Raw genomic sequence first — 21,031 nt, forward strand, 5'->3', positions numbered from 1 at the left:
CAGTGAGTTAATGAGGGAAGGATTTAATGAGCATTTGCTTCTTCCTACTCATTTTGAACTGAATAAGATTATTATTCTTTTTTCACATTAAATTTGTTGTTTAACTGTTACAAATAAAGATCTCATTCATCCAAACATGATTTTGTGAAAAGCATAGAGTAAAAAGTTCAGTTCCTAATGTACAACATTTTGTGACTGTTATCAGGTCTCAAGGGTTTAAAAACAGAAAAGGAGGAATCTTTAAAGGAACTGTGCACATACATGAAGCTCAATCCTTTTCAGCTCCTAACATCCAACTGCAGCAAAAGACGAGGATTTCTCTGCAGGCATAGTATGTGGAGGCTCCCAGCCAAGTGTTACCTTATCTCCGCAGCCTTTCATTTTATGCTTAAATCAGAATTAGAAAGTATTTATCACCTATGTGTTGCTTGACATTGTATTTAAATGCTAACACGCATACATTTTTCTTAAAGCTATAATGTCTCCATCAAGTTTAGAGGTAAGAGATATATCTTTCACTAGAGGTAAAAATCTGTGAGGATCAATTTTAATGTGTTTGTTTTGCTCATGTTTTCTCTTCAGCATACAGAAAACTCCAGAGTTACAGTTAGATCTCGTAAGTTAGGTTCTTCTATTACATCTTATTGGTAGGCTGAACTATGTCCGATGTGGAAACAACTATGTGTTATTTCCACATCTGGCTGACAAATAAATAAATTCCTTTTTATTTCAGGGACCAAAAGGGATTTACCTGAAATGCGTCAAAGTGTCAACAGCATTGATGTTCTACTGAAGGTGAGGCAAGACTCTTTTATAAACACTAAATGAAGAAAGTAATTGAATTTTTGAGTTTAAATATTTCCATAGTATAACATCATAGCATATGCTGTGTTTCTGAGGTAGCATGCACAAACACAACTGACTGTCATGGAAACAACTGCAGGAGGGCCTAGTGATACAGACAGGGTAGGAGTTTTTCTTAACTACAATTGTTTTTCATAATAAATACCTTGTTTCATCTTCTCACTGTCTTCTAGTGTGTCAAGCTTTCTCTTTCTTTCTTCTTACAGGACAGTTTTATTGATATTTTGTTAATAGGCACCCAACAACTGGACCGTACTTTTGCTTTAGCAAACCCTGACACCATCGACTCCATCATCAAGTGTAGCAAAGCCATCTTAAGTCTGTCATTAGAAAAATGTGGTTTTCAACACAACACAAATAAAGTATGTTTGTTTGCTGTCACTAATAAACATAAAGATATTGTGTTAAGTCAGATGTTTATCAATTTCTCTTTTTACCAGGGTTTGTTTGACAAGGTATTTCAGATCATTAAAATAGCTTCTCTGCTTGGGGTCAACACAACAACAGTCAACAAGTCACCATCGGGCACCGTCTATACAAGCGTGTAAGTATCGTCTCCCTTTTCCTACTTTTGTCTTATCTAAATAGCTAAAATCAGATTTTTCTTCAATCAGCTACAAACCTACGAACCTCAACAAAGCAGTGCTGGGTTCAGAAGAAGATGGGGGGATAGTTAAGCTACCCTCGTTCTCAGCAATGGAATCAAGGATTGGAAAGTACGACTCTGTTGTCGCACAGGTCTGTTTGAATCACCATCACGCATGTTTTTTCTCTTTCCTGGTATCTGTAACAGAGACTCTGTCTTATTTTTAGATGGCTACATTCTCAAGCAATCCCTACCCTTCTACGGACAATATAACAGGAAATGTTTGCAGCATTTTACTCAGTGATGGAAAATCTGAGATTAAGCTGGATAATCTGACAGAAATGATTGAGGTAGGCCATTCTGAAAAAATAAATTTCCTGTAATTGAAGAGCACGTTTGCATGTTTTAATCTCACGAACTGTGCATTGCATACAGACCCACCTGTCTGATCACGTACAGAATAATACAAGTAATAATATTTATTTATTTTATATGCTTCTTATCATGAGAATGCCTTTTCTGCCTCTGGTTTCCTCAGATCTTTTTGCTCCGCCCCAATAATTCAGCTCTGACCAGCACCTCCGTTGTGTTGACTAAAGACAAAAAGTCAGTATCTCAGCTTAATGTCTCTGACCCTGAGATGACCATCTTATTTAATGCCAAACCCAGCATCAATGTGTCACTGGCTGTTTACTTGTCTTACGGATCACCTCCCAACTCCACACATTTCTACAACACAACCATTTTGAGCCACACAGGTAAACATCTCTAGCATTTGCACCAACCTTTGCTCTTTGTGGTTGAAATTTGATGACAGACTGACATATTTTGGCTTCAGAGGACTATCGCTGGTTGATAACACCAGAGATGTTACAGAACACCCCAGGGGTTTGGTATGTGGACACCAGACTTGTAAATTTCACATTGGAAACAGAGGTGACGCTGACCATCACCACATACATTAGCAAGTGCCTTTACTGGGACACTGTGAAACTGGAATGGAGTAAAGAGGGTTGCAGGGTATACACACCATTTTGGATCTTCATGTGCATTCATATTTTTGTTTCAGCATTTGATGCATAGCCTACTAAGCCGTGATGCATGTTTCTGTCATGCAGGTAGGGGGGAAAAGCACTCCAGAGATGACACATTGTCTGTGTAACCACCTGACTCTCTTTGGGAGCTCCTTCTTTGTGATGCCAAACTATGTTGATGTATCTCGCACAGCAGAGCTGTTTGCCACAGTGAACGAGAACTACGTGGTTTTGGCCTTATTGTGTGCTTTCTATGGTCTTTATCTATTCACACTGCTGTGGGCCTGTTATGCTGACCGCAGAGCGAGCTCTAAGGTCAGACATCTGTCAATAAATGAGTGTGCTTTTAACTATATATTTTGAATGTTCAAAATTAAAGAATTTAATTTGGAATAAATACTTTCATATCACAAGAATTAAGTCTTTCTACTTATACATGTAACTGTATTCACTACGACCTATTTTTTATGTTTATCAGAGGAAGATAACTCTGCTGGAGGACAATCACCCAGGAGCTCAGTACAAGTACCTGATTGGGATCCAGACGGGACATCGCAGAGGCGCCGGCACTTCTGCTAATGTAAAACATTTCAGTTTACAGACAGAAATATGATTTACTTTGTTATTTAAAAAGATGAATATAAACAATTTGTACAGACTCCATCACAGACAACACTTAGATATACGTTTCCAAAAAATGTCACCAGATATACAGTTCATGAAACATAAATAAAAAAATGACTGAGGGATTTTAAATTAATCTAAATTCTATTCTTTTTCTACAAGGTCACAAAAGCACTGCAAATTTTAAAACTGAGGCATTTCATTGTTTTATAGGGAAATCGGCAAGTCAGTGATTACGATACTCTTATTGTAATACTTTTGAACTCCAGTCAGTCCATTGTAGTGACACACAGACAGGGAACATTAAGAACTTAATTTAGTTGAGAAAGCAATTCCCCAATGAGTAAATAATTATTTTTAAGAAATTCAATGGAGGCCCATTATTGACACCCCATGAAGTCATGTCAAATAAATGTAACTGAAAAAAAATTGTAATGGAAGTTAGTTGTTTTGGTGTCGAGAGACTTTTAATTAGTAATCAGTGAACTCCTGCGTCTCTGTTCTCTTTGGTGTAACACCAGGGTCCGTTTATCTTAACTTTAAAATGTGAAAGACAAGCGAACCTGCTATTCAAGCGAGGTAGATGCGTCTCCATCTTTATAAACAGTAAAATGCTGCAAAAAAAACATACTTGCCTAAACTTTCCCATATTTACAGCAGACAAAATGGGCCATCTGGGGCCAGAAAGTCTGCATAACAATCATTTAAGTCAATTTCAAGGCTTTTCCACACATACTAGTATTGATTTTGAATCTATTTATCTATATATTTATCTATTGTTACTCTTGTTTGAGTTACCTAACCAGCATAATCAGATTAGAGAAACTGAAATTGCCATTTTTTATTTTAACCCCCTCATTGACACAAAGATACACCACAGTAAATGACTGTGCCACAAATTAACCTACTAATTGTCCCGAGAATAAATATTGCTAGTCAAATCAATTTGCGAGGCCTTATATGGTTTGGTTAAGGTTCTTACTACATACTGGCTGAGCTGGTGTGGTTCTTTAGGTATGCATCACGTTTGACATTGACGTGTCACCTCAGTGCTACTGCATCAGTTCCGATTGCTGTCCTGCAGGTCACTGTGAACCTGATTGGCACAGAAACAGAGAGTACCATACACACCCTCACCGATCCAGACAAGCCGGTGTTTGAGAGAGGATCTTTCGATATATTCCTTTTGTGCACGCCCTTCCCACTGGGAGAACTGAAAAACCTTCGCCTGCAGCATGACAACTCGGGAGGTCACCCATCATGGTAACACGGACAGAGCTTTATAAACAATAAATCTTTCTGTCTTATTTGTACTAAAGTAATAATTTTTAAAAAACTGTTTCTAGTAGCTATTTCAAACACTTTGCCTAGAAATCAGTATTTAATGATTTTTTTGTCTCATGTAAGGTATGTTAGCAAAGTGACCATACAGGACCTTCAAACAAAAAATGTTTGGCACTTCTTCTGTAACTGCTGGCTGAGTTCTGACCAAGGAGATGGCATGACCAAGAAAACTTTCAATGCTGCCAAAAGCAATGAGATTGCCAGCTTCAGGTCAGAATCTGTGTTCCTTACACTGAAAGCATCTTCCTTTGCTCTTGCAAAAGCCATGTTTAACTGTGTTTTCTTTGGTCAGGAACATTTTCCAGAGCCGAACATCGACCGGTTTTAGGGATGAACACATCTGGGTGTCCATCGTGGATCCTCCCTCTCGCAGCCCCTTCACACGAGCTCAGAGGGTTTCTTGCTGCATGAGCCTGCTCCTGTGCACCATGGCCATCAACATCGCCTTCTGGAACATTCCTGTAGATCCAAATTCTCCTGTGCTCTTCTCACTAGGTGGCTGCAGAGCTTTTATCTATTTAGCTTAATGGTCTGAGGAGCAAAGTTTTATGCCCTAAGGAAAAATACTCTTTAAGAGACTTTTGAAAACTAAATGGAAACTACAACCTAAGGTCCCTGATATGACAAGCATGTGCATTTCAAATTATTTTAGTCTGCTTTCTCATGGCATGCAGTGGTATTTCTAATACCTTTGCTTAAACAAATTAAGCATTTGAACAATGAAAATGTTTAATAGAGATAAGCTGCAGCAAGACCACAATAAGGGACAGAAATAAGATCTACAGCAAGGTTTGCACAAACAGCACTTGAAAAGGCATTTGTTGGTGTTTTAAAATAATTTTTTTAAATATGTCAAACACAGTGTTTGCCCATCAGCAATAACAAGAAAAAAAGAAGCCTTTAATGGATGTTTCGTGTCCTGTTTCTTTCCAGTGGCGCACTATATTTTTAATTTAGTCACAAAATATATATACGGTAATAATTATTAACAATTTCACCCAAAAAGGTAATAACAACAGATGAGTGTTGACATAGCCATTTCTTATGGTCCTCTTAATTAAGCTACATATCTTTCTCAATTAGATCATAATTAAAAGAAAAAAACAGTTGATGAAGTAATCTTTTAAAAGAACGAAAAGAGTTGGCAAAAAACGTTGTTACAGCCACAGGTTCTGTTGCACTTTCACTCTTTGCTAAATGCTAGCTTCATTAATGTAGCTACTTTGTGGACAAAAGTGCTGACTGAAAGACAGAATTAAAACACTAAATATCTATACAATATTTAATGCCTAGCCTATAATGTGGTAATCCTTATCAATTACCAACAGGGGAGGAGCCCTGAAATATGAAAATAGCTTCAGTGGCTGAGTAGATTTTGGGTTTTCCTGAAGCAGTCGCCATTTTGTAAAGCCTGTAAAACTACCTAAGTCACACTGTTGACATAGACCATTATACAACAGGCATGAATTTGTATGACCTACTCAACTGAAGATTTAGGCAATTTGACAAGAGGTGGCTAGAATAATGAAGAGATGATTTAGGCAAAAAAATCCTTTTTTTAACCAAACATTACATTATTTTAGGAAGGCGACAATAGACAACTTCCAACAGTCTTATTTATGCTTTCTGTTTGTCTTTTAGGAGCCAAAGTTTATAAACTAGACAAGCCTCATCTCTGTGTATCTAAAGCTAGTGGAATTGACTGAAAAGTTGGTTAGAAGAAACCAAAATGTGCAAATAGGTTTTATATTGTTTGCTCACAGTTAAAATATATGGGATACTTATAGTATTTTGTGGTTTAGAATTGTATTTCTTGATGCACGTTCTCTTGCAGACTTCTTTATAGTAAATAAAAACATAGATGGAGGATTTCACTTCATGTAAAATTCACACTGTTCATCTGATAAAATGGAAAATCTCAATATAGCAGTACAAGACATCCATCAGTGTCTTTTTATAGTATAATCTGATTTTAAGTTGTCACGTTTCAAAATATTGGTACTGATTATTTTAATTTGCCATGGCAAGATAAGTTTATGTGGAAAGCCCTATTCATAAACAAGACAATTCAAAGTGTTTTACTGAAAACTGGTACATTAAAAGAAAAAATAAGTGAAGACAATAAATAAATTAAAAACATCAGCATTTAAACAGTGGTATGATATAAACAAAGAAGTTCTAAAATACACATTTAAAACAGATTAGATGACTCGACAATGGAACCTAGAGGAGCCCAACACATGATCCTTGCAAATTACCAAATAAAACAAAGTCCCAAAATAGCAAGAATCTCACAGGTAAGTATGTTGTTTATATTTATCGGTGTGTATATTTTGCTCCAGGGTCCTTACAGATGAGTTGGCAGGATGTCATGGTTGGTGTGCAGAGTGGTCTCCTCATGTTCCCAATAAATATCCTCATCATAACCATTTTCCGAAGCATCCGACCTCGCATTGTTTCAAAATCCAAAAAAGACGACCCTGATGAGATATTCAAACCTCCCTCTGTCACCATACCAACTATTCTGAAGGTGAGTTTTGTGTTGTCAAGATCAGACTTCACCTTATTGTTAAAGTCAGTTAAATGCATATATTTAATTTTGTTTTACTGTAGGAAACCGAGCAGGTAATTTCTCTGGTGAGCATGAATCCCAGGAACAAGATGTCCGAGATACTCAGGCTAGAGGCTTCCTATGACCTCTTACCAGCTTTGAACAGGCTTCACATGCTTATCCAGTATATACAAGGTACTTTTTGTAATTTGGCAGAAATATTTTTAGCAATATAACACATCCGATGTCAGAAAAGGTTGAAAATGTACAGAAATACATATGCTTTTAAATAAAAATGAGATCAGCTTTTCAGAAAGACAGACAAGGAAAAAAAAATTCTATCTGCAGCAAGAAAATAAATAAAACTATTTAAAAATGCATTGATGTTTAGGAATAAATTAGACATCCAAGGTTATAAATATATATTATGGCCAGTACCAAGCAAACAAAGCAGAATACATCCTGCTTCCAGCCCCATTTGTTATTTTGGCTTAAAAAATGTAATCATGCATAAAATGTTTGAAAAATTAAGCAAATACATGTTTTATGTTGGTTTTAACCAAATAAGGATCAGGAACACTTTTATGTTTCATCTAACTGTAACTGGTTAGAATAAATGATATATTTATATATATATAATTACAGTAATATTTTTTAAAACAAAATGCCTTAGCACAGACATGCCTCAGAGAGAATTGTAATTACAAGTTGGTACTTATATAAACCCTCCACAGGTGAGAGTGAGAGCGACAATCACTGGGTCTACTGTAGCAAGTTCCTCCTGGCAGCTCTGTGCCACCTCCTCATGAACCTGGAAAAACTGGATGCAAAGAACTTCTCAAGTCAGGATGAGTACCAGCAGGTTCTCAATACCACCAACCTGCTGGTCCGTAAGGCTGAGATGGTCTTCAGCAGTCACCTGGCCAACTGGTCAGCCCACTCACGCATCTGTTTACAAGTTCTTTCCTGTTTTCTGTCATTCATTATCTTTTCTTTTTTTCTTTTTTTTGAACAGCCCACAACCTGTGAGGAAGAAGAAAAAGACACCAACAGGTTTCAAGCTGCCCTGGTGGTGTGTATTCATTGGCTGGTTCCTGTTGGTCTCCATCAGTGGGATATCCACGTACTTCACCCTGTTGTATGGCTTTCAGTACGGCAAAGAGAAATCCATTAAGTGGGCCTTGTCTTTGGGCCTGTCCCTTTTTGAGAGCATCTTCATACTGCAGCCTCTGAAGGTGGGTCTTATTCAAAAAAACGTTCTAGTTCCAAGATGTTGCACTTATTTAACACATATAGCCTGGATTCAGTTTTCAGTTCAGTTTTATTTATATAGCGCCAATTCACAACACATGTTGTCTCAAGACACTTCACAACAGTCAGGTTCATACATTCCAATTAATCCTAACCATTGAACAGTGCAGTCAAAGTTAGTTATTTATTCAAATTGGATAAAACGTTTTTCTGTCTAAGGAAACCCAGCAGATTGCATCCAATCAGTGACTTGCAGCATTCACTCCTCCTGGATGAGCATGTAGAGACAGTGGACAGTCACTGGCGTTGACTTTACAGCAATCCCTCATACTGAGCATGCATGTAGCGACAGTGGAGAGGAAAAACTCCCTTTTAACAGGAAGAAACCTCCAGCAGAACCAGAATCAGTGTGAGCGGCCATCAGCCACAACCGACTGGGTGTTTGAGAGAACAGAGCAGAGACACAAAGAGAACAAAGACGCACTGATCCAGGAGTACTTTCTATGGGAAGGAAAAGTAAATGTTAATGGATGTAGCTCCTTTAGTCGTTTCACCTTGAAAGAAAGAACAGATAAACTCTGAGCCAGTTTTCAAGGTTAGAGTCTGAAAGAGAGCATATAGAGTTAGTCACAGTTAAGCTCAGTCAATCGACATGTCTAGGAGAGAGAAAGGGTTAAACACTAAAAGACAGGGCTATGTGGATCATCGGTAGAGGGTGAGCATTAAGTTGTTGCCAGCAGAAGCTCGGACGATTCCCCTCTCCAGAAAGGTGTCACAGGCAGACACAGAGCCAGACCAGGTGTAGCTTCTAGGAAGAGAAAAGAGAGAACAAAGTTAAAAGCTGAAATAACAGCAAATAATACAAAATTGGAGAGTAGTGTGAGAATGTAGCAAAGTGTTTTTCCAGTGTTTTTCTTTCTGTGAGCAGAATGTTTCTGAAAGATCTTACTGACATGTTTTTGTTCCCAGGTGATAGGTGTTGCTGTGTTCTTCGCCCTCCTGCTGAAACCTGTGGCTGTGGAGGAGACTGAAGAAGCAGCACAGGTGCTGTTAGGTAAGATGAACATTAATGTAGGATTTTCTCAGTTTTTGTGGCTTTTAAGAAAATATAGTGGATAAAACTGTAGTGTCCGAGTGCTGTTTTCTTGCGTGATGTAAGATGGCTGTAGTTACTGTAGTTACACTAGTTTTTAGTGTTCATCTCCTCCCTGTGATGTTGCTTTGTGCCGTGTGCAATTGGTTTGTATGATTTTTGTAGGGATGCACCGATATGGTAATATAGCTATTATGGTTGATAACAGACATTTACCGATATTATATATATTTCCCTACCCTTTTGAGACATTGCTTTTCTGCTTCTCTTAAACAATCTCCAGCAATCCTGCACTGCATCTCTATCACTGTCACATGACCAAACATCTCCCAAAACACATACACAAACAGCAACAAGATGGAAATAAACATCTGTTATTAATATTGGTCAAGTTTTACTTATTAGACCAATACCGATATGCTAAAATGGACTAACATTGGCCAATATCAACATTAATGTCGATCTGTCGTACCACCCTGATTTTTTATCTGTTAATCATTCTATCGAAATATAAAATAAAGCATATTTATTTATAGTACTAACATTATTCATGCACTTAATTATGTCTTGCATGTAAGAGTAACTGCTGGTGAGCAGAGAAAATGTTTTTAGCATCTTTACTGTTTTAGTTCAGGTTGATATGCTGTGTTTCCACATCTGGAGGGAAACTGTTGCAACTGTAAAGCATCCTTAGGCAACTGTACCACATCTGGTCAGAAGGGACTCAAAATACTTAGAATTTCTTAAAATAAATTAAAAAAGCTCCTTTAAAAAGTCCTAGTGATTATCTGAAAGTAGTGTTTCTTCTGTTTTGGTTGGAAAAACAATTTTTCCATTTATCAGCTTAGTTAGTTTGGATTAATTCACAACAAAGGGTAGTCCAATTCAGTTGAAGAACTTCAAAATTAGCAAAGCCACTAAGACAAACCAGCCCCTTTATTTCCAGCTCAGTCAAGCTTTGTTTAATTAAAATTCAGTTCTGGACCTAATATATAAAGTGGATTTAAATAACGTTTTTTGAAACAAATTTATCTACATTTATCTACATCTACATTATCCTGGTTAATGTCTCAGTGTGAAGTCTGAGTGGCATGTCTTCTCCAGTAGGTGGGACCGTATAGCCCCTCTGCCCCCTCTATATTTGGCGCTCTCACATAGAGTATTTTTGTGTTCGGCTTTTCACTTCAGAGATGATGTTTTCATAAAATATATAATACTTTATGTAACCAAAACTGAAATAGAAATCTTGTGATGGACGAATTGGCTTTGAACCAACATGAGATACCTTCTAAATGTAATTTGACTTACAAATAATTTATTCATGTTTCATAAAGCAGCCAGGGGTTGCCTTGACATTTCATTTTAGGCTGACTGCAGAGAGCTCTTACATAAATGTGCCTATCACACTGAAAAGAAATGAAATAAAAATGTTGCGCAACTTTTATTGAGCGACCCAATTCACATCAAATGATTTCCCCCTGTTAAGTATTATCAGTGCACACTTGGTTCCTTAGAGAGCTGAAGTGTTATGAGAGCTGAGGTGGTGTCCTCTCTGTTTCACAGAGCAACAAGACAGATGCAGGCGGTACACCGGCAGAGATGTGCTGTGAGGATGCAACACTTTACCAGACAGGCCGTGTTCTGCATGAACCATCATCACGCCTGCTTTTCTTCAACACATGCTACTCTAGAAACGTTAAAAAACACGTTCTGATGTTGGCATATGTACAGAATCTTTCTTTAGTGGGGAGACACAGTTAATGGGTAATGAAATGACTGATTACATATGTAAAGATGTTGATAATTATGTATCTTTATTGATGGAAACAAATGATGCTCAAGGCTTGTCACAGCTCTGTCATTAGTTTCTAGAGGTGAAACCTTTTCAATCCTATAAACATAATGAATAAAGTAATAAAATAGTAGCTTGTTTACAGAATCTATATATTACAGAGTATATTTTAACATAGTTTTACATAATTGAAGCTGATCTGTTGCAAAATTGTTTTAAATTGTGTAAAAAAAAACTTTTAAATTAAACATTTGTCTTATTTTAGTTTGGAAATGTAAAACTTTATAAATCCATCATTTTGGCAAAAAAATGCTCAGTAAGCAAAAATAAAAATTTTAGAAAATCCTGTTTCTGTCAGCATGCATCAAAGTGAGTTACTTTAAATGAAAGTACACTGTGGACAGGGCGAGGGTACGCTTATGTAATTGCACATATGGGAACTGATGGATAATTGATCACATTTTTTATTTCACTTCCACCCATGGAATACATGCTGAAAAGGGGATGTTGCACTTTTTGTATCATTGGTGGGTTCTTCTGTAAGATTCAGTTTGCCCTCTCTGAATGATTTATATGGCAGGCGTAACTACGTTTTTGTCTTTGTTTTTAGTTTGGAAACACGTCTCTCTTGTAATCATTTTAATATTCTGTTAGTTTGTGATTTTAGCATGATCACAAAGTTCCTTTTCTTCCTTTTTATTGACTAATATTGGATGTGTGAATTTAAATAAATTTATTTCTGCTCAATTTTGGAGGAGCCATCCATCACTATTATTATTATTTATGTTTTTTTACAGTAACTCACTCCATCATGGACAGGTGACTCCATCGCAAGAAGACTTAATTGAAGAATTAATATGTAAAATAATTATAAAATGTAGATCATGTTTAGTGATTATAGTAAACATACAATTTTCCATTCATGCAGTCCTACCCATCATTGTGTAAGCCACTAAATGGCTTTACTATATACAGAGGTTGGACAATGAAACTGAAACACCTGGTTTTAGACCACAATAATTTATCAGTATGGTGTAGGGCCTCCTTTTGCGGCCAATACAGCATCAATTCATCTTGTGAATGACATATACAAGTCCTGCACAGTGGTCAGAGGGATTTTAAGCCATTCTTCTTGCAGGATAGTGGCCAGGTCACTACGTGATACTGGTGGAGGAAAACGTTTCCTGACTCGCTCCTCCAAAACACCCCAAAGTGGCTCAATAATATTTAGATCTGGTGACTGTGCAGGCCATGGGAGATGTTCAACTTCACTTTCATGTTCATCAAACCAATCTTTCACCAGTCTTGCTGTGTGTATTGGTGCAAAGGTTTGGCTATAGCAGCCCGGCCGTGTATATTGACCCTGTGGAGCTCCCGACGGCCAGTTCTGGTGGAAACAGGAGAGTTGAGGTGCACATTTAATTCTGCCGTGATTTGGGCAGCTGTGGTTTTATGTTTTTTGGATACAATCCGGGTTAGCACCCGAACATCCCTTTCAGACAGCTTCCTCTTGCATCCACAGTTAATCCTGTTGGATGTGGTCCATCCTTCTTGGTGGTATGCTGACATTACCCTGGATACCGTGGCTCTTGATACATCACAAAGACTTGCTGTCTTGGTCACAGATGCGCCAGCAAGACGTGCACCAACAATTTATCGTCTTTTGAACTCTGGTATGTCACCCATAATGTTGTGTGCATTTCAATATTTTGAGCAAAACTGTGCTCTTACCCTGCTAATTGAACCTTCACACTCTGCTCTTACTGGTGCAATGTGCAATCAATGAAGACTGGGTACCAGGCTGGTCCAATTTAGCCATGAAACCTCCCACACTAAAATGACAGGTGTTTCAGTTTCATTGTCCAACCCCTGTATATATACTTGCTTTTGAAATTGGTCTAAAACTCAAATTTTTGACTGAATGAATTTGGGGTTTTCATGATCACCTAAATAAAACAGAAATTAAACAAATTTCACTCTAAAATAACTTTTTGTTAACAGATTAATTTGTTGAAATGCACTTGAAGATCATGGGACCATTGGACGGCATCATTTAGCGTTGTTTAAAAACCCGCCACGGACCCCTAGTGGACACCACTACATATTACAGCCATTGAAAACGGCAAAAATCTAGAAAATAAACCCAAACATTGCTCCAGTTCTTTTATTAAATTGTTATGTTAGCATAGTGTGAAAAAAACAATTAATCTCTTTCAACTTGACACATTTTTGTGTCTAAAGAAAAAGAATGACAGAAAGTCCAACATTTAGAAACAAAGAGGGAGCAGATCACAGTTTTGTAGTGTCAATCTCATTTTACATCCTACAAAACATGGAAAACATCAGAATAAACAGTGTTTACAATCCAGACTGAAAGCCACTCCTTGTGTTTCCAGAAACTGCTGAATCACCGTTCACAAGGCCGCCGTCCATTTGTCATGAAAGCAGAGCTGGGTGTGGTCAGGTTACAGCAATGCGTCATGTCTGAACAAAAATAAAACCCTCTGTTTTTTTCCTTTTACCTAAAAACAGAGCTGATTGTTACTTATCCAAAGCGAAACTTTACCTCATAATTTAAGAGGGAAATAATTTGTTACATAAAAGCAAACAACAAACTGACACTAAACAGAGGTAACATGAGTCCAGTCTTGATGGGTTACAAGTGCTTGATCGTTCCACAGACTGGCAAGGCCTCGGATGAGAGACAACAGCTAAGGCAAATGCAGCGGTGCACATACAGTATAAGACCCTTGCAAACATAAAATGATTACTTCTGGGATCAAACACTAGATCCGATCATTTCTGTTGTATCTGAAAGGAGTGTTAGTAAGTAAAAGTATTTTGTAAAACTGACATTCAAATGGGGAAAAAAGAAAAATGTTTTCGGAGGCAGTAATTATAAACCAGATTCTTCAAATAATGAACAAAGCCCTGAAGCCAGATGTCTTTAGGTGTAACGGAAAATCACTTGCGCAATCAATCATCTATAATAATGTAAATGTTCTATAGAAGAGACTTTTATACACTTTTTTTGGACAGAGCCAGATCAGTTAACATGTAGATTTTAACATTTCACTGCCTGCTTTCCCTCGAGGCCTCTCACACACTTTCTCTGACATTAAAGTAGCTCAGTGAACGGTGCAGGTTTAAAACAAATCAGTTCAGCAGTCATACAACTACACTGACTGCACAGCACACTGGAGATTTCTGTCTGTGTTCGATTGCTTCATGAAACTGCTGAGAGCTGGAACATCAACAACAAGTATGAGAAGATATGATGGGTTCATTAAGTGCAAATCTCCGTCTGTTTTCCTAGTGGAACAACCGGTCGAGCTTGTTTGACTTCTTTGAGAAATGACAAAGAGACACAGTGCCAAAGATCATAGCGGCATCAACATGCACAAATTAGAACCAAGGCGTGGACTGTTAATATTAATCAACCCCAAATCGTATGGAAAAACAAAAAATTAAATCTAGATTTGATTAAATAGCTTAATTGCGCAGGCGACTTGGGAACAGTGTGACCTTAAATGGAAACTTGTGAAAAGGGCTCGGCACCCATAATTGTAATGTAGTGAAAAGGTAAGAATATATGTATATGTTTAAAATCTATGTAAAATGACTTTATAAGGGTTAAAGGGGGGAGAAGAACTACCCAAATCTGATTCAAAATTTTCCCCATTTCCTGGCTTGTGTACGTGATGACACAGGCCTGTGAGAGAAGATACACAGACCAACTGTGTCACAGATTAGGTCTTCTTTTTCAGCTCCTCGAACCGCCGTGTCAAATCGTCAAAGTCGATGTCGTCTGAGTTGGTGGTGTGTCCACCAAGGGTGGAGGTGGGGAGCGTGTCGGGAACGGAAGGAAGTTCTGGTAGGTTGTTGTGGTCAAACGAGTGACGAGGCGCAGGAGTAGGGCCTGAAGGGAAGTACGCACAGTTCATTCATTTTTTTTTTTTTACTCTATAACAGCCAAAACACATCAGGGGTGAGGAAGCAGAACAACATTACTGACATTTTAAATAATCATACAGACAGTACTGGAGTTACATAAAAAAAAATATGATTCGCCAACATTTGAAAACAGAAGGAAGTTTTATTAGACATTATTTGGGGGTGGAGTTGTGTATAATACCCACATCTGCAGAAGTTACAGATGAAACTCACCTAAAGTCTGAGAAGGAACAGAAGGTTTGACAGTGAAGTCATCGATCTAAAACGGCAAGAAAAATGTGTTACAGATCTTATTGTCATTATTCAACTGTAGATAAAACTTTGTTAGTGCAAAAGGCAAGAATAAAAAAAAAATAAACATGAAAAACTTTGGTGCACTGTTTGTTTGAGAAACCATCACCCTTCAGAGCAGATGTTAGAAAGGAGGCACCCTTACTTCTCTGTTCAATACCTCAGACACCCTCAGCAACGCTCAGAACAACTGATCATCTCATGTTAGTCAAAGCAGAAGCTATCCAAGATAGCAAACAGGTTGTGGAACATATATGCATAGTGACTGGTCAAAATGGTTCTTTTACAAACAACTGAAAAGCAATTGAGATGCAGACTTCATTTTTTTTTAAAGGGTCCCCTCTAAAAAGCTACGTGAAGTTTTCAGGTCATTAATGAAGCAGTTTTCAGTTGTTCTTTCTTTGTTCGGTTTGTGTTTGGATGAAACACAATCAGGCCCCATCTGGTAGGGATCAAGTGACTGGCCATGCCACAGCAGAATACCAAGTCACTCTTACAATGAAACGTTATGGCTCACATAACACCATGTTTAAAATATGTGACACCCGCGTCATCAATCTGCTTTGCGACAAATGTGAGTAGAAAGTATCCTCCATCTAAAAAATATACATATATATATATATATATCTGATAACGAAACGTTTTTTGGTCTATTTCATAATTCTGTCTTTCTTACGTGTCTTGAGCCCTTTTCAGACCATATTTCCACATTAAACATGCAACCACAAACACCCGCGGATTACAGAATCAAAGGCAAGTATTCACCTGAGCAATGTGAAAGACACGTTTAGAGATTTCATGAGGGCAAATCCACCACAGGGCTGAGTTCTGTGTAGCGATCCTCATGCCGACATCTCAATTGCTTTCAGTGCGTTAAATACAAGCTTAAGTTTCCCATCGAATCAGGCGCACTGACGTTTAAGGTTTCATAGTCGGGCGTACCAATTTCCTACATTTCTGGTGAAAAATTCCTACATTTCCCATACTTTCTGCCATGGCGTCATCACACACCAAGGCAGAGCTAATCTGCTTTGTAGCTTTGAAATAAATAAATAAATAGAAAATAAGGTGGTATATAAAGCCACTAAACCAGACTAAGGAAGTAAAAGGGAAACCTGTCAGTGTGGTGCAGAGAGTGGCAGTGACACTGTGCAACCTCATGACTGGTCGCTCGGAGTAATGCGTCACATATTACAAATTCTGAGGTGAAGACTTGTTCCTGACCAGCAGTTTATTGTGTGACACTGTGCTCGTGGTTGTAAAAACTGAGCTATGCGTGGACATGTTCGGTGGACGTCTGCTTTGAATCCGCCTCAGGTACGCTTCGACGTCTGTGGAATCAAGTACTATGAGGGAACCTCAAGTTGTTCTGCAGCGTCCTCGACATGTTATAAGCATCAATTTCTACTGATCTACATATATCTCAAATTAGAGAAATAGGTTGAGTCACTATGTTGAGTCTGCACTTCAATTTCTTTTTAGAACATAGCTGTTAGTTAAATATATTTAGTAAACAATTAAAGAGGACAAGGACGGTGCTAGCCTCCCATTAGATAACTCTACAAATGTGAATGAAGCAGGCCCAATGCAGAAAGAGGCAGGCAAAACTGTAAACAAGCTGAATGAACTGTCCTTCCCTGAGTGCTGCTCTATCCTGTCCGTCTGTCCATCTGTGGGGACAGAGGGTGGGGGTGGGGAGGCATTCATGTGAAGGGCTCAGTCACTTACAGACTCGTATGTAGGGGGAGAAGAAGGCAGCTGAGGGGGCGGCCCTCCTACCACTGGGGGCTGGAAGTTGTAGGTTCCAACTGAAGGGTTAAAAGGTTCCTGAAAGAAAAGAAAAATAATTGGGAAAATGTTGGGTAATTTCAATCCATATCTTTACACACTTACATGGATATTTTGTAATATTCTTATATAAAAACAGATGGTCTGGTCAGACAAAAAGGCTTTTGAAAACACTTTACAAAGAGATTTTTACATGATTTGGTGTATCCAAGCAGACTTAAAGATCTTTTTTTAATTATTCGATTTAGTGCAATATGATCAATAAAAAAAAAAAAAAAGCCTGTCTAATTACAATTTTTCAGTCTTACATTATGAGGAGAGAGTCTAATTTTGTCTCAGTGAACCTAAACTCTAAATGTGTGAAACATTAGTTACTGACTGAGAGAAAATGGCATGAAACTCCAGCCCCAACTGTTTTATAAGAATCTTCAGCTCAGCATTGCTTTGTCTGCGCTGTTAATTTAGACTTTATGACTTACTGTAGCAGCATTTAGACTTTATGCTAGAATTTCAGAACCGGTGTGCATGTAGAAATGTATTAAATAAATTAATTAATTTCTTAGTACATTTTGGGTGCTTTATGAGATAAGCTAATGATAATAAGTTAAATAATCGTTTTTAGAAAATTTAATTTTATACTTTAAAATATGGAACACATTAAAGAATACTGGGAATGCAAATGGTTTTCCATATCCCATCTTTTTTTTTTTACTCATTCAGACTTGGAAATGGCTGAAAGTGAATTTCATACTTTTTAAGGCTGCTTAGGAACCCTTTAAATGTGCAACTCACAGAAAAAAGGTTAAAAGATTATTTTAAAAAATCCTTACGGCTCCTTTTGGAGGTGGATAGTTAAAAGCTGTTGGCATGGGCATGGGCATGGGCATGGGCATATGCATAGCTGTAGCAGGAGGAGCAGAGAAACCACCTCCACCACCTCCACCTCCATTCTTCCTGTCTGCATCAACATCAATGAGGTCTGCCTCCTCTCCAGGACACACTTCAGGCTATCCAGAGACAGTGTGAGTAAAAAAACAAAAGTCATGACATCATCCTTCATAAATAGTCAAAAGGAAATCTTTAAAAGAAAAGAAAAACAAAACAACAGCATACATGGACCATGGCGTCAGGCTCATATGGCACGTTATAGTTCTTGGCAATCTCTATCAGATAACGCTCCACCAAAATCTTGGGAGGTGCCTCCACACTCAGTTTGTGCATCAACTGTAAACATATCAGATGGTTACTTGACAAAAGACACGCATTCTTAACTAAACGTTCAGCAAGTCACCGGAAAAATATTGCTTACCCTGTCGTTGACTGTTCCAATCTGGTTTGTCCTGCACATCTTGCCATACTCCTTGCTGTATTTTGCACATAGCTGTTCGGACACCTGAAGGAAGCACGACTGTTGTGACTGACTTGCTTATTGATAACATTGCCAGCTATAAGTCCTATCAGAAGTAGCCTTATTGGCCAAGTTTATGCACACAAATAAGGAATTTGACTTTAATTTGACTTTGCTCTCTAAAGTTTAGACATTTTTAATATAGATAAATAAATTGGGTGAGAAATTAAAAAGATTTTTTTTTTTTAAACAGCACTTACGATCTTCAGTTCATTCACCTCTGACTGGAGGCGCGGTGCTGCCCAGATCATTGTGGACACTGCCTCTTGCAAGCCTGGATCTAGTTCCCTGGCAGGAACAAAATAAGTGGGTGAGCATTGTGACAGGTTGTTAGAAACACACCAGTTTGTTTCAGTACTCACTTCATGGACTGAATGAGGCCGAAGCGAGTGAGCAGCAAGTCACAGTAAAGCTCAAGGATTTCCATGGCTTCAACCATGTAGTCCTCTCTGATGATGTGCTCAACTCGAATCCGGGCCCGCTCATCCTTTCCAGAGGACAGGTAATCTGCAATCTCCTTCCTTGCTTTCTGGGCGAGCTCAGCTTCATTTGAAATTTGTGAAAATGATTTAAAAAACTGATTATCAATATTGGGATGAACAAGGAAAAAATAAAATCAAATTTATTTGCCAACATTCAGCCACTCACTTTTCTTCTTCTCTAGGAGCTTAAGCCGGTTTATGACCAGCCGGAGGTTAACTCTTAGCCTCTCTCCTTTGAATCCTCCTCCCAACATGACGACAGTGTGTCTGTGAGCAGAGGAGTATGAGGTGATCAGAAAACGCACGGAAACATCTGATGCAGTGACTCACCTCATCATGTGAGCATGATGACCGCGCAGATTGACCCCCCCAAACAAATGAAACACGCATGTAAACAGCGGAAATTAAACATTGAAATCACGCTGACAAGTGAAAGTATTCGCCATGTTTATGCTAAACTAAAGTCAGTTAGCTTTAGCTTAACACAAGCTAACAAGGTACAACTGTGATGCCTTCAGTGTTAACCTATCATATTTGTTTGTTGTCTTTATCGATTTATTGTAAAATTATAGCAGTTAACGTTCAACTCAAACCTGACTGTTTTCAAGTGTTCAGCTTGTTAATGCTCAGTGTTAGCATGGATAGCTTCCAACTACTAGCTTTTGCTAAACGCTTTCAAAACAAAAACAAACTGAAGCAAACAAACTGTAATACCTTAGAGAATTGTATGTTTTTGAAGCTACGTATCCTACACAAACTGAGAAAAGACTCACCTGGAAATCAGTAACTATCAGTCAAGCAAGACACGCAACTTATTTGGGTTTCTGTCCCTGTTTCGTCGCCTAATTCACTTCCGTGATGGTCTGCTTTCACGTCATGGGGATTTTACCACAGAGGCGGGGACCGGATATGGCAGTCCGTAGTGACATATAATATATAATCTTGCGTTACTTTTTTTTTAGATACCATTTACAGCATCTCTTCGTAGTCAAAATGACACAATGAGATGTCAGAATTGAAAAATAAAAGTTAAATGAAAAAATACTTTTAAATTATATTTCAAGTCTCTATTGCTGTAAAGTGACTTTGGCGAAACTAGGTAAAGGTATCTAAAAATAATTTTAGGTTTAATTGACTGTTTTTAAGAACCAACGTTTTAAAAACCATCATCTGTGATTCAACGCTTCACTGTCAAAATGAACGTTTTAGCTATCCAAAATAAGAATCTTCCTATCTCCCATAACCATTTAGGATATCTCTACGTCATTTCTCTCAGGACAAATGACATCACTTTTTCCGTTCACGAGCATTTGCTTTCAGCAGTTCTGGACGTCGGCCTGGAATTCCAAAAAAGTTATGTAAATATTCTCTATTGGTAACTACTGTATTTACACATTTATAATTAAACTAATATTTCAATAATATTTATGTTCTATAACGTTTAGTCAAATAATTCTATTCATATACAGCTTATTATTGTAAAATGTCTTATTTACATTTAACAATGTCCAAATTTCTTTTCAAGCCAAATTTTTCATAGTTTAAATGGAGCTTAATTAAATACTGTTTATTGTGTGTATACGTAGAGAAACCAGCTAGTGCAAATGCAGGCCACAAATTGCAGAGGATTAATAAAACTTCAGATTCACTGTTGTATTTTTTTTTTAGAATAAACCAGATCTTAAGATCTTTGAAACACGGTGCTATAAACATCAGCAGTATGCATATAGTTTTAATATTTTTCAGTAAAAAAGTCAAAATATGCAGAGAAAATCTGGCTTTTATGTCAGTTTCTGTCAGGCATTCCTGCTTTCATTATCCCCTAATAGCGAAGGCAAAAAGTCTGTCTGTCTTTGAATGTGACATGACTGTTGATCTGCACATAAAAGGCCTGATGCATTTTTCTGTCGATGCAGGGGTTGGGCACACTAAGATTTTTAATTTCTTAACTGATCCTGAGGGGATAGGA

General features: G+C 37.8%; 2 protein-coding genes across 3 annotated transcripts; one reads left to right on the top strand and one right to left on the bottom strand.

Moving 5' to 3' along the window:
- Nucleotides 1-211: 211 nt before the first annotated feature.
- Nucleotides 212-11,886, top strand: pkd1l3 (polycystic kidney disease 1-like 3). Its single transcript, XM_047363828.1, has 22 exons — nucleotides 212-331; nucleotides 474-499; nucleotides 583-616; nucleotides 734-795; nucleotides 904-966; nucleotides 1,071-1,226; nucleotides 1,305-1,408; nucleotides 1,479-1,602; nucleotides 1,678-1,800; nucleotides 1,989-2,208; nucleotides 2,289-2,470; nucleotides 2,569-2,799; nucleotides 2,963-3,064; nucleotides 4,193-4,371; nucleotides 4,516-4,662; nucleotides 4,745-4,947; nucleotides 6,795-6,982; nucleotides 7,066-7,198; nucleotides 7,738-7,933; nucleotides 8,019-8,238; nucleotides 9,224-9,308; nucleotides 10,911-11,886. The coding sequence occupies exons 1-22, from the start codon at nucleotides 262-264 to the stop codon at nucleotides 10,955-10,957; spliced, it is 2,895 nt and encodes a 964-aa protein (XP_047219784.1). The 5' UTR covers nucleotides 212-261; the 3' UTR covers nucleotides 10,958-11,886.
- Nucleotides 11,887-13,287: 1,401 nt separating this feature from the next.
- On the bottom strand, nucleotides 13,288-19,971 carry ist1 (IST1 factor associated with ESCRT-III). Of its 2 annotated transcripts, none has more exons than XM_047363269.1 (10): nucleotides 19,836-19,971; nucleotides 19,229-19,329; nucleotides 18,943-19,123; nucleotides 18,781-18,868; nucleotides 18,482-18,565; nucleotides 18,286-18,396; nucleotides 18,003-18,179; nucleotides 17,113-17,211; nucleotides 15,307-15,313; nucleotides 13,288-15,058 (listed from the first exon to the last, which is right to left on the bottom strand). In XM_047363269.1, exons 2-10 carry the CDS (start codon nucleotides 19,314-19,316, stop codon nucleotides 14,889-14,891), a joined length of 1,005 nt encoding a protein of 334 aa, XP_047219225.1. In that variant the 5' UTR covers nucleotides 19,317-19,329; nucleotides 19,836-19,971; the 3' UTR covers nucleotides 13,288-14,888. The 2 variants fall into 2 exon arrangements, with proteins under 2 accessions (XP_047219225.1, XP_047219224.1); XM_047363268.1 differs by having other exon boundaries at nucleotides 15,307-15,352.
- Between the last annotated feature and the right edge of the window lie 1,060 nt (nucleotides 19,972-21,031).

The sequence above is a fragment of the Girardinichthys multiradiatus genome, chromosome 4 (assembly GCF_021462225.1).
Source record: "Girardinichthys multiradiatus isolate DD_20200921_A chromosome 4, DD_fGirMul_XY1, whole genome shotgun sequence".
Taxonomy (NCBI): Eukaryota; Metazoa; Chordata; class Actinopteri; order Cyprinodontiformes; family Goodeidae; genus Girardinichthys; species Girardinichthys multiradiatus.

Bases quoted from the DNA above. Each gene is read 5' to 3' on its own strand.
- pkd1l3 (XM_047363828.1), top strand. From the start codon at position 262: ATGAAGCTCAATCCTTTTCAGCTCCTAACATCCAACTGCAGCAAAAGA. The intron at 2,471-2,568 runs GTATACACACCA...TCTGTCATGCAG, and splicing joins GGAGTAAAGAGGGTTGCAGG to GTAGGGGGGAAAAGCACTCC. The intron at 3,065-4,192 runs GTAAAACATTTC...GCTGTCCTGCAG, and splicing joins GCGCCGGCACTTCTGCTAAT to GTCACTGTGAACCTGATTGG.
- ist1 (XM_047363268.1), bottom strand. From the start codon at position 19,316: ATGTTGGGAGGAGGATTCAAAGGAGAGAGGCTAAGAGTTAACCTCCGG. The intron at 15,353-17,112 runs GTAAGTGACTGA...TTGCCGTTTTAG, and splicing joins CTCCCCCTACATACGAGTCT to ATCGATGACTTCACTGTCAA. The intron at 15,059-15,306 runs GTGAGTTTCATC...ACTTCCCTTCAG, and splicing joins TGTTCCTTCTCAGACTTTAG to GCCCTACTCCTGCGCCTCGT.